Source organism: Gymnogyps californianus, chromosome 5 (genome assembly GCF_018139145.2).
Source record: "Gymnogyps californianus isolate 813 chromosome 5, ASM1813914v2, whole genome shotgun sequence".
Classification (NCBI taxonomy): domain Eukaryota; kingdom Metazoa; phylum Chordata; class Aves; order Accipitriformes; family Cathartidae; genus Gymnogyps; species Gymnogyps californianus.
The window spans coordinates 65,349,967-65,363,662 of record NC_059475.1 but is presented as its reverse complement, the minus strand read 5'-3'; the positions used below and the strand labels follow the sequence as shown (position 1 = coordinate 65,363,662).

The 13,696-nt window shown below is 45.1% G+C and overlaps 1 protein-coding gene across 1 annotated transcript in view; it reads right to left on the bottom strand.

Annotated features, from left to right (window-relative positions):
- The window catches only part of RTN1 (reticulon 1), a 122,228-nt gene extending 108,934 nt beyond the window's left edge, over positions 1-13,294 (bottom strand). The window contains exon 1 of the mRNA XM_050897223.1: positions 13,105-13,294. Coding sequence (XP_050753180.1) covers positions 13,105-13,294 — 190 coding nt within the window. The remainder of the gene's footprint in view (positions 1-13,104) is intronic.
- Between the last annotated feature and the right edge of the window lie 402 nt (positions 13,295-13,696).

The following is a 13,696-nucleotide window of genomic DNA, read 5'->3' as shown; positions in this document are numbered from 1 at the left end:
TGGGAAAGGGAACCTGATGGCTTCTAAAGACTTCACTTCCCACTCACGGAGGAGCCCGTGTTACATTCCTGCTCACACAAAGTGAGAAGGGGAGGGCTTTTAAAAAAGAAGTTGTGTTGTATAGAGCCTAAGAAGAAAGAGTCAGATTTGCTGTCTTCACTGGCTTTCCTTCCCTTGCTCAGCACCAATAGGCAAGTCACATTTTTAAGTGAGTAAGGGAGGGAGCACTATATAATTATTTGAATCCAAGGACACTGGGCAGCTGCTAGGGTGGGGAACGCTGTTGGCTTCATGCCTTCTTCACCACAGTGGCAGCAGTGTCATCTGCCATAAAGAGAGAAGAACCTGCTTGGTATTGTAGTTCAGCAGCAGTTAGATGGGCTGGACCAGGAGGCAACTTCATTTTCACCAGTGACAGAGAACCAAGGTCACACTCCTGTTGATCGCATTAAATAGGTGCTAACAAATCCTACTTGCTAGTGCACTAGCTCTCGGATTTAATGGGTATTTTCAAGCTGAGAGTAAAGTGTGTTGGTGTCGTTGCTCTTCAGACAGCAACGGCAAAGAATAAGTCATAAATGCAGGGTTGAAATTAAGCATACTGACTGCGGTTGTTTGTGTTTTTCCTCACATTAGCTGGAAGTGGAGCTATTGCAAAAGAAATTCTGTCCTGTGGGAATATTTCATATTATTTTCAATTTTCTTTTCATCTCAAATCAAGGGGAAAGAGAAAACCTTTCTATGGAAGAGAAAGCTCCACAGGAAAAATGTTTGGAAATGTTGAAACACGTTGCTTCAGCAAATTTAGCAATGATGTCGGTAGTGATGGCAAATAGCACATGGTATTCCCTCTATGTTCTTCAGCTGGAAGGGTGAATGCCTTTGCAGAACATAACTAAGGATCATTAATATGAATTTAAAAGTGAAAAACAGGCAGAAAAAAAAAAATCTTCATGTACCTAAGTAAAAATAGCTGCCCTACATTTTTCCAGAGAGAGGAATGACTTTTTGGAATCTCAGCCTGAGAGGCCCCACAAGAGTCACTTATGATGAAGCTGAGACCCCTTTGGAGCAGCTTGGCACTGCCTGGGCCTCAGCAGACCCAGACCTAGTTCAAATGCAGCTGCTGTGGACTATTTGTAAGACCCTTCACTCCACTATGCATCATTTGTCCCATCAGCAAAATAGTAATAAAGGTATCTACTTCCTTACACCTCCCCAAAATGCAACCTGAGGAACACCAGCTTAGTCTTGCATTCTGCGCTTTTCACCGTCTGTTGGAAAGCAAAGGATGATGTTGGCAGAGAGCTGGCCAAGAGAAAGCAAATAGAAACACAGAGACGTTATAAAGCAAGGCTCCAAGTACTACAGTTTTGCTAAACTCCTAGTTTCAGTCCACCAAAGACCCAAGCGGGTTAAGGGCTGGGGAAGGGGAAAACTGACTCCTAAGAAAGTGCTGGAGGATGTGGCATTTCCATTTCCAAGATGTTGCTGATATGCTGAAAAATCCCTTTTCTGCTCATTTAGCACAGCTGGAACTTTGCTAAAATCAAACCCTCCCTGTGAAATATTTTTTGCAAATCAGCACATTCTGCAGCACATTTTTCTTCCCTTGGTGGGGAGGGAGGCGTCAGGAGTTACCATCCGGCTGTGATGACACTTTGTAGGAACAGTCAGAAGAAATTCCTGAAATCCTTATTGCTGAAGCTCAGGCTTTGACCGATACAGCAGAGGGGCCGTGTCCACTCGCTGCTAACAGCTGCAGGCAATTATCCGCAGGCTGAGATGGGAAAACATGGAACATATTTTATGCAGATGTCAGACAAAGAGAACAAGTAGTAGAAAAGGGAGCGACCGAAGCTGCACTTCTGGGACCAGTTCACAGAACTGTGTAGAAACAGTTCAAGATTCATCCTGTGCAGATCACATTAGAAATTATCTTGATGACAAAGGAAAAAGAAACTAAGCTATTTTGTGCGCCTTCCTACTCTTTAGGGTGCAATCAGAGCACATCTTCAGCATTGCTATTAGCATTCCCCCACCAAAGAAATCTCAGCAAAGCATTGAGCTCACATTTTCAAAGATGATGCTGGAAAGCTTCCCAGATTATGTATTTTCCTCTTTAATTTATACCTCTGAGGATAACGCTAATCAAGGAGGCAGTGAAAGTGGTGAAACATCCTTGGACCCTGGTTGATTTATTAACAGTGGTTGCATTATTCTCACTTGGAGAACGATGCTAGTATCCCAGGCTTCCAGAAAAAAAAACTTGTTTGCTGGTAGGTTATCAAATACAAGCTGAAAATGTACTTGCACAGCAGATATGCATAAGTGCATTGCACAGTATGATTCATCTGCAAAACATCTAGCATGCTAGATGCTCGATTTAAAATAGGTTAGAAGAACGATTTATTAAAAAGCAACAGCAGAGAGAAAGGGGAAAAAAAAAGAAGCCCAAACTCTGAAATCTCCTACTGGGAATGATATATTTGCTTCTCACTCTTTGTTCAGCCCTCTCTCCTCAGGTTGCTTTTGAACAGAGTTTGGATGGCATAGGGATGGACAACCATGTAAAAATACATGTAGCTAGATGAATATTACAAATGCCATCTTCATGGCCTGGCAGATCTACCAAATATTCCAGGGATTATACATGGTCTGTTTACCATGTTCAAAGTGAGAGGAGATTGCATGTATTTCACACAGCATAAATCCCCAAGCCTGTCTCCTTAGCTCTGACCTGAACTTCTACTACACAGCAACTGAATTATAAAGGCTAATGTCAGAAAGACTTTGAAGAAAAAAAAATTCCCAAAATGGCAACTGGCTTTTACTATGATAGCTGCTCAGATGATCCACTGTAATCCCCAGCAGTATTTTTTAGGGTAGGAAAAAAAAACAGAAAAAATGTGCATGACATGGCAATTCTAAAATAGAATAGAGAACTTTGCAGGCCAGAATTAGTGCTTTTAAAATGGAATTTATGTGTATTTGGAATAAATATCCTACCATAAAACCAAATGTAGACAACGTACATTTCTAAACACTGCTTCCAGCCAAATCAGGTGAAATATATGAATTGATTTGGGAAGAATTTGAAAATATATATACTGATTTCTAAGATTTCACTATTTTTTTAATATTATTTTAATCCATGTATCTCTTGTGGAAAGATGCTTTTGTCTGATGGCAAGTTTCTCAAAAAATTTAAATTTCAGGAAATTTGGTCTTTTTTCTGGCATCAGCAGAGATAGGTATGCATTTTCAAAGGCAGAGCTCCTATTTCACCCATGTAAAAGCAACCCAGTTTTTAATCAGTGACTCCACATCTGTGCATGCGACCAATTATTTGCTTGCTTGACTTTTCAATCCTGTATGTAACATACTCACGTTAAACACACATGAAACTTTTTAACCAGAGAATTAGATACCACCTACTAAAGATCTACTCCAAATTGTTCAGCGATGTAAAAATCCTATCTTGCCTGTAACCAAGATGCCACTTACCAGCCATTTTGATACAATGATTTCTGCTTAGTGAAAGTGATAAACAGAGCTACTGCATAGAGGATCCAAAACCCTATTTACTTTCATAAATAATGTGTTCAGAGGAGGTTGACTCCTCTGGGACCTCTCCTGACTCTCACACATCATCCTGCAGCTTCGCCTTTGGGCCCAACACCTTTCCTAAAAACTAATTACAGTCTGAGAATCACAGATTATACACACAGACTTTCAGGATAACCAGGAGGTTCTGAGAAATCAATTCTATATTCAACCACAGTGATACTTTTGCTAGAGCAGTAGAGAAAACAGCTACAACATGAATGCTGCATTATGACTTTTTCAAAGAACTGCAAAACCTGCAAAAGAGAGGAATCAGCCTCAGCTTTAGGTCAGCCCCACATCAAAGGCAACTGTCTCAATTAAAGTTTAGTGCACAGCAATATTGCAGTTTAAAGCATCTATTTGGTCAACATGTTTACTGAAGATACAAACCTTTGTAATAAAAAGGAAAAAAAAAAAGCAAACTGGCTAACATGCTATATCCTAAGATAGAGATGAGCACTAACCAGAAGATGAAAAACTGGTGAGCAAAATTGGGACACAGATTTTTATAACTTTTATAAGGGGTGGGAGAAGGCATTTCCCTTTTTACTACAATCAGTCTGCAAATAACATACGATTACTGTTCATATCATACAGCTACACCTGCACACAGAGCCGCTAAGCCTCCAGTTCAGCTGAAGTGCACATTTAATTTCCAGCATGTTGCATTGCGCTTCATTGCTGAAGTCAACAGGAATGAAAATATCCTGAAGTGCAAAACATTTCCTATGCACATGAGCAGCAAGTGCATCTCTTTTGCCTCTAAATTAAGGACATCAAGGGAAAGACCTAATTAAGACTTACTGGAATTCAGACCCCCCCATACATCAGTAGTCAGTGGAGAGATGGTACCTGTGAAACCTCATTGCACCCTCCTACAAAGCACATGGGGATGCTGCTCAGTAGATCAGAGCAGAGATGAGACACTGTGCTCCCCAGGTCTGCCTGCTGCGGGTTTTCACCTCCCGCCCCGGCAGTGGCCTCGGTGCATGTTCCTCACGCAGGGAGGGGGACACAGCTGACCCGAATACGGATGAATACTTGTGCAGTGGTGGCAGACTTAGAGCAACTTTTAGGCTTTGCTCAGGATCTAGCCCTTTGGCCTGCCAATGAGCTTGGGATTAAAAGCATTTCCAAGCAGAGCTGCTCTGCTGGCTATGTGCGTGTCAGGACCTATATGGGGTGAGGGACTCCCCACCTCCTTGGCATGCAAAATGCTGTCTTTGGTGGGTGTAGGCATCCTCCCTGCATCAGCCTTGCTACCTCCAAGTTGGGGGGCAGGATTAGGCCTGTAAATGGCAAAACTCCCTTGCTGATTGCAAGCCATAAATGCAGCCTGTCTCTCCAGCAATTCCTTTACAGGTTCCCCCAAGTGCTTTTGGGAGCAGTGTGGAAGGGGCCAGGCTCAGCAGAAGAAAATCAGTACAAACTCTGACAGCTTGGGCTGTCTGCAGCCCCCCTCTGCACAGCTGTGCTGCAGAGGCTGCCCAGGGTGAGGATTTTTAGGCTGTTTGGTCATACAGCCAGTGACTAACACCGCGCAGGCAGGGAAAGATTGGGGATGTCGTTCAGATCTATAACTTCTGCATTTATGGCTTTGCAATGTGCATATGAAGAGTGCTTCGATGGGGCGAGGGACAGCCACCCCGGGCTGTGTTTGGGAGACAAAGCACTGCCAGCACTAGCAGCAAGAGGCTCCTGCCCTGCCCCATGGCCAGAGACTGTGCCCTAGTGCCACGGTTCCTCCTCCTCGGCCACAGGGCTCACCCAGGGGCGCCCACATGTGCACCCGAGACATGGACTGATACTCGCACAGAAAAAAAACTCAGAGACAAGAGAAGCACAAGATCCCCAGGGGCTGGGAGCAGGAAGGTTTCCAGCCTGACAAGGCTGCCCCATACATTTCCTTTTTGCTGGCCGTAGTTAAGAAGCCCTTCAATGTCTTTAAATCTACCAACAATAAATCAACTGCAGTTAATAAATTCAGCACTGCTGAAAAATAAGATGTAATTCATGTCCTGAATGGCACAGTAAAGCCTCAAGCTGACATAACTCTGCGGGTCTGCAGAGTCACCCCAGCGCAGAAAGCATCCTTCGGCAAGCATCCTTCCACGCTCCATCCTCACCTGTACCCAAGCAAACACTCAGCTGCAGCACCGCATCCGGGACAGGAGTCACTGCTACACGAAGGAGATGTTGCGAATGCTGCAGCTGTTAACGGCAATTGTGTCGAAATAACCTCTGAAGAACCGGCTACCTTTTCTGATACGAGATCTCATGATAATTGGAGGCTGTATCAAGGGCAGGCGTCTCATTACAGCAGTGAAAGAAATATTCAAAGAACTCTTTTAGCAGCTGTTATTTAAATAAAGATGGAAAATCCCACTTTTAAGGAATATTAAAGTATAAAGCCAATGCTTATGAGATAACACCTTAATATTTGAAAGAGATAGGCTTATGAAGGCCGTAGTCATTTCCAACAATTTTTAGTCTCACCTGGACACACACAATAGATCAAAATAAACAACAACATTATAATGATTTTCATTCCAAGTTTTCAATGTCTTTAAATGTTAATTTTCACAGTGCTGTAATGAGATAGGTAAGTGCTGGTGCCTCCATTTTACACACAAGTGACCTGAAGCAGTCTGGTCTAATGGGTAATAAAGCCAATTTATCCATGATATATCTTCTACTTTGTTCATCCCTAAATTCAGCAAAACACATGCTCACCTTTATGCATATGCTTAAGACCATCCTAATTTCTTAAAGCAGTTAAGAATATGCTTATGTTCCATATAATTAGGATCTTAAGTACTTTATACTATATTTACAAGGGAGACTGAAATAGGTGATTAAGGTCCCCTCTATTTCGAGTCCTGTCTTGCAGGTGAGTGCCAAGAATTTATTCTCACTGTTGAAGGTATGGGGTTTCTTACAGCAATAGGCTAACCATAAACCAGAATTGTCTTAAAAAACAAGAATACTAAATGTGGAGTGTGTTCCTGAGTGCTGAATCATGCCAAGTCTACAGCAGCACATATATTTACTTTCCCTAAATTAGAAAACTAATTACAAATAATGCTTCATTACTTGGAACATGGTTTGCTACGTGATAGCCTTCTTTTCTTTTGAAAAAAACAACAAAAAACCCAAGAAAAACAAGAACCCCCAGAAGCAGCCCTGATCTGGCAGTAAGAGAATACAACATGAAAAACAGACACAAGGATATAAATGCTACATTAAAAATGAAAAAGGCTTAGTGCGTACTTGGCCCATTTTAGAGGTAACGACTACTCAGGAGGGGAAGTGAGGCAAATTCCTAAGAAGTCACCCTTTTAAAAACCTCCATTCCCTGTTGATGATGTGGACCTGCAGCACAACTCCTTGGGTATTTCAAGAACTTTGAGCTAAAACACACGTGCACAAAATAATTAGGTCTTGGGGCCAAATGAGGTCTCAGGGCCTAAAGCAGAGCCAAATGCTAGTCCTGAGCATCGCCAGTGGATCCAGGGCATGCAGTTGGGCCGGCATCGTTTCGTGGGACAGTCTGTGAAGACACGATAAACAGACCTGTGGGATCTGCCCAAACTTTTCCAGGAGGACTCAGCCAGAGGCAGCTCCCAGGCATCTGCTGGGATTGCCATCCCCAGGCAGACTGAGCACACGCTGAGTGTGCATGTACTGCACACTACAGTTTTGGGGGGAAAAATAAGGTGTAAGACATGTCATTGAATGGCATTTCCAGAGCTGCAGAAAAAAGGAGTCAGATGTGCCTCCCAGGACCCTTACACCAGTGAGAAATAGTGAACCACCCAGCCCAGGGGAGACTCACAGCCCAGGAAATACTGCAACACGCAAAACCCAATGCTTGCCACAACTGGGACATACAAAGCCTCTCCCCTCCATGCTGTTCTCCTCCTCCCCAACCTCTCTTCCTCAGTTCCTTGCCTATAAATAAAACAATTCATTACCAAGTGATGAAGATTAAAATAAGGCAGGTGAGTCACCCTCCCTGGTACTACTCTGCTCTTTCATCTGCCTCACCCTCTTCCTCAACCCATTTGCAGCCCTGACGGCTGAAGAAAATTCATCAGCATGGAAGCGGGGTTGGACCTACCTGCATCCCTGTGGTGAACAGGACAAAGACAGCTACATTTTGATCTGTATGGGTTGAGAACTACATTGCTGCACAGATTTTAAACCAGGAGATTTTATGCACCTCCGATAGCACTTTTCACCCCCAGATGCAGAGCAGTTGCTGAAGGAGACCAACAGAAGCTGTCGCTCCTACTTTACTCAAGTGGGAATGAAGGATGGTATTTCAATAGGAATTTTTTTTAGATGACTGATTGTGGGCTGTGATGAAATGGCCACTTTGTCAAGCTTCATGAGAATTACAGGAACAGAAGGATCCAAGAAGAAATCCGCCGTGTTTCTGTTCTTCTCTGCAAAATCTGGTTGCTCTCATGAAACACCACGGAATGGGGAGAGCCTCCACCAAATGATCTCCATCACCTTCACTCACACCAGTATGTCAGAGGTTCTGAGGGACTAATCCAGGGAGCAGAGAAAAAAAAAATTCAATTCTCTAAATCACGAAGGACTAAAATGTAAATAATAGAATTGGTGTGAATATATACTCTTCCAAAGTGAGATTAAATCTGGCCTCAATTGGCTAAATCTGAGCAAGATTGCCTGGCAGTTGAGGACATATTTCCAAACAGCTGCTTAGGCTCCCCTGTGGCATATGCTTAGGTCAGTGAATCCACCCTATCAAGACTCTTTCTACAGCAACTTGAAAAATCAGGTTTTGGATCTTGGCCTTCACAGTGCTCATGGCCTTGAGCAGTACATTGCCATGGATGCTTAGGGAGGGGGAGCTCTTGCTAAAGCAATACTTGGAGAGGGGTGGGAAGGCCCCAAAGAGCAGCTGAGCCAGTTGCCCTGGGGAACCTCCTGCATTTGGTTGTGTTCTGACATCCCCGAAACGTGTCACTGCCAAACCCAAGCAGTGCAGACGTTCACATTCATACCCACTTCTCTCCACCCAGGTGAACCACAGGGCTCTCAAGCTGCCTGAAAACCATCAAAAACCTCTTTCATGTTGAGGTGTAAAGCTGCCAGTAACTCACCCTCTCCAGTAACTGGAAAGAAACAATAAACTGAGATTTACAGGTGAAGCGTTATCAGTACAAACACAGGCTTGTGCTAGGAGCACCTCACTGCAGTCCCTTGCTGGCACGGTGTTGGTGGGTTAGTTCATGGTGAGAGCATGTGGGTACACAGCACACGTTTTCAAACTCAACCTCTACAAATCATGTGAATTAGAAGGGTTTTTTAAAAATGTCTTTACTAAAAGCACTGAGCCTAGAGTCTGCCCTCAACACGGAGCAGCAGCAGCCAGGACCACTCATGGTATTGTGTGCTACATCTACACCCAGCAGAGCATGAAACACTCCTGGGATTTGGTATCTCACTGCTCCTCGGCAGGCAGAGGCTGTTCCTCAACTCACCTGCCTCATCCAAGCAGCTTCTAGTCCCTCCTTCCCACCTCGCCTCGCTGGCACATACCACATGGGTGCCATTCAGTCCCATAATCATAGGACTTTCATGCCACTGAGGCACCCTGGGGATCCCAACCAGCCCCTGGCTACTGTTCCAGAAGGGTTCCCATAGGCCATATTTGCCATCCCATTGTGTCCCCATAGACACGTCCCAGTTACTAATGCCATCTCCTGTGGCACTGGCCACCTCTCCTTTGGGCAGCTGGACCCCACCTGCGACCTGTCTTTGGAGGTAGCTGGAAATGGGCCAGGATTGCCAGGGATATCCTGACTGCTGCGGCCAGTCTGAAAGCAAAGAGCATCCTGGCATAAGTATCAGCAGGCAGGGCTCACTGGCAGCTCTCTCAACCTCAGCTACATGGATGTAGGGGCATACCACTGCTGTCTTTAAATCATCCTACAGATACCCACCAATGCACAAGGCTGCATACAACTTCCCAGATCCTGACACAGGAATCACCATTTGTATGAGTTCCTGTCCTTTTTCCCCTCTTTTTCCACCTAAGCACACCTGCACCGTGGAGGTACAGTCCATTCTTACAGTTTGCCATTTCTCTGAAGGAAACCATATGTATTTATCCTGGGGAATGCCTGGTAGCCTGTGTAATATTTTTGGAAATAATTCTTTTCAAGGAATTTTAATCACTGTTGATGTATAAAAATAAATAACAGAATCTGTGACCAGATGGTGTGTTGGGTGACATGGGGCTCTCTTCACCAACATGCAACTGCTCACCAGCCTTTCAGGACTGCTTCAGCCTCCAGTCCTTCCAGGAGCTGCCTGCAAGCTCCTCTCACCCTGAACCAAATTAATCTTTGGGAAGGAGAGAAACTTTCCATTTGAGGGAGAGAAACATTTTCAGCAGAATCCAGGGGCCAAGTATAAAAGCAAGAGAAACTGCTTTGTCCCTGTCCAGAAGCTACTGGAGTCGATCTTCATTGTAGCTCTGCAGGAGGAGAAGCAGATATGGGGTCTGCAGCTCCTTATTTCCCTGACTTTGCTTGAGAAATCTCTGAGCTTTCCACTCCTCACAGGAATTTTTTTCTGCAGTCCCAATCATTGCTGATTTTGGTTGGTCCAAAGAATGGGGAGTGAAATCCATTGCTTTTCATCATTCAGAAACCACTCACAAGGTTTTGACACAAAGCCAGTTTGGCTCAAAGCCAGGCCCACGGCCAGCTTGAAAATATTCCTGAACCTTTCAACAATCCCTGGCTGGTTTTCAAACTTAAAACAAAAGCCGAGATCAGGGAAAGTTTGCACAATTTTAGGTTGTATAAGAAAACTTCTGTACAACTTGCGATAAATTCCCACCATTTATTTTCAGTTATTTTCATGCTGGGAGAATCTCTCAGTCTCCAAACCCTGCTCTTGCCTGAAAGAACATAACCATGTTTTTCACAAAAAAGACTGGTCTGAGAGGTGTGGAAGAAGATACGGGATGTGTTGGGAAACTACCTGGAAAACATACCATCCAGTTCACTCTTGTTTGGATTCATTGTTCCTTGTCTAAAGTGTCCCCAGGTGCCCCATTGTATAGGGAGTGTTGTAAGTTTACGGCAGGTTATGGCAGTGTTGTAAGTTGCTGGAGCTACCGCTGGGTCCATTCCTACAGCTTAGCAACACGCAGGAATTCCCCTCTGAGCAGGAGAATTAAAGTTTTCTGAAATACTTGACAGTTTTAGATATTTGGCAATATGACAGGCCTCTTATTCAGCAACTTAAGAATATTTAGTCACACAGAGAGAACAGGGAAATTATTTACTTCCCCCGGTGAAGGGAGCGGGAGCTGTAGCTGCCTAGGTAATGTGGAACAGAAATACAGGTGCTGCAGCCACAAACAGAAAAGAAGACTGCATGCGCAGGACTGCACTGGTTGGGATGCTGCTCTGTCTGCCATGGTTGGCTAGACAAACACACAACCACATAACAGTTACTTTATTAAACAGAGAGAACAAAATGGGAAATATTTAAAACACATTACTACTCTTATGATATTGCTAATTTGACAGTTTGTCAATCCACAGCTAGCAAACACCGAAAAAGGTCTGTATTGCTCACTTTATCTCCACCTTGCCACAGTTTAACACATGCAAACACACATGTCTAAAGCCCCTTTGCAGAGGATTCCAAAAGCCAAAAATTGAGGGGTTTGCTTCTCTTTTTCCTTTTCTTTCTCCTTTCTTACTTTTTCTTTTTTCTTTTTCTTTTCTTTCTTTCTTTCTGTCTATTCTGCATTCTATAAGCCTGAATCTACAGATCAGGTTAAGCCTGAAGAAGCCTTCATTAAATGTAAGCAGTATCACAGTCATTCAACTTAATGGGGATTTACACAATTTAAGAGACCACCCCTCTTTGTTCTGTACGATAAGACTCAGCATGGCCATATTTTTATCCATCAGTGAACAACAAAAGCTCACAAGATCCTTTCCCCCTTCTTCATGTCGTTATACTGTTGAGGCAACCCTACCTGGAGACCCCAATCCTGCCCCTCTTCACACACATGCCCCCTGCACCTAGAACAGCCTTACGTTACAAGCCATCTGCCTCTCCCTCCAGTAAAAAGTCACGTTTCACAACCTACCACTCAGATCAGCGAATGAGCAGCACATCAGAAGATCAGCTGCCTACCCAAAGCTACAAAACAGCAAAACATTTCCCACATCAGCCGATGGGCGTTACATCCCATTTTACTACTGAACTCAGTAGCATCCAGCGGACAGAAAAGCACCAGGGAAACATCCATGTTGAGAGCACACACATGCACAGATGCACACTCAGACCCTGAAAAAACCATACAGATGGGTATCAGTGGAATAATACATGTAGTCATGCAGACTGTGTTGTTTCTGGCCAGCTACTCTTTGTGCTGATTGACTGGAGGGGATTAGAAAGGACTCAGCCCAAAAACGCAGTTCCTAATGCTCCTGCAGCTATTGCATAACGGAGACCAATTCCCATCCCAAGCCCTGACCCTCAACTTACTCAAGACAAGTTTAATGCTGTCAGGCTGTATAATGGAAGCATCTACTTCCCAGTGAAGAGGAATCTAGATGGGATCCACCAGCTTCCTCAGGGCTGGGCTATTTGGTTATTTGGATTCTGTGATGGGCAGCAATGGGAAAGAAAGTAGGGAAGTGTCACCAAGTGGGAAATAGAGTCATTTTCCCCCCAACATTTCTACCAGGAGCTACTGGAAGCTGAAGCCTTCTGGAGTTCATTAATAGATATACACCTGCTATTAATACACCCACTAAAGAAAGGAACCCTAAACCAAGGGAATTCAAGCAGATCCCAAAAGTAAACTGAAAATCAATAAACCTGCAGACCCTAGCTAAACTAAATGCACCTTACGTCCAATACACCTAAAAAAGCAAAAGGAGGAAAACACAGCAACCAAAAGTCCACGATTAAATGGACATGTCTCAAAAGCATGCAGAAAATACACAAACACTTCAGAATAGGCACTCCATTACAAGCTACATATTTAAATAACATAAGCGGCCATGCAGGAATTCCAGGTGCATGGAGAATAGCTGAAGTAACTCCTTTGAGATCTGTCACTCCAGATGTGTACAGGTGTATGACAAATGAGGACAGAGCCCCATCAAGTCAGGTGAAATCAAATGCCCTCCAACATTTGACTGAAATCTGGATGTCCTGTGCCTAGCAAACTGCAAAGACCTTTAGGGAACTTGGCTGGGTCCTGCGCCCCCCCTCCCCCACATCAGCAAAAATGATTATTTGCAAAGGCCGCAATTGCTCGTTATTTTCTGTTTTCCTACATGCGCTCACTAACTCATCAGTAATGTTTCCAAGCAGCCAGGCTGGGAGAAGAACCGGGGAAGGGATGGGAACGAGACAACCAGGAGATGCTGCTGCCAGGGCCCCTTTGTTGAGCATCCCTGGGTACCCCTCGCCTTTTACCTGGGGATGCAGTCGCCATGGCAACGGGCGGGTGTTCCCTGGCGGAGCCGAAAACCAGCTGTTCCCGCTGCTGAGCCCCATCTCCATCCCGCAGCGGAGCGCCAGCTGCGTACTGGTCCGCCCCGTCCGCAGCCCAGTGCACCCCAGTGCCCGCCAGCAGCAGGTCCTGGGGGTCCGGCGGGGCTGACATGCTGCCTGCAAGGCGGCCGCTGGTCTCCGGCTCTCAGGCTGCAGCGGGAGCCACCGAAAAAGCTGCGGTGGCCGCCGAGGGCTGGATGGTGCTGCGGCCGCGCTGGAGTCTGGCCGGCTGCGGGGACTCAGAGCCGCTGCTGCTGCTGCTGCTGTTGCTGTATCTCCACTAGCGCTTATTACGCAGGTGAAAATGGCTTGTTAGTTGGAGCCTTCCAGCCCTTGCGTCACCCTGTGGCTGGCATATCACAGGGCAGGAATCTGCCAGCCTGGCTGCTGCTCTCCCCCGTTTAACTGCTTCAGCAGGGTAGGCATCGGCTTGTGTGTGTAAGGGAAGAAATGCCCCCTTCCAGGCAGGCACACGCCTCCCTCTCCTCTCCTGCGGTCCCCCACACAGCGCGCA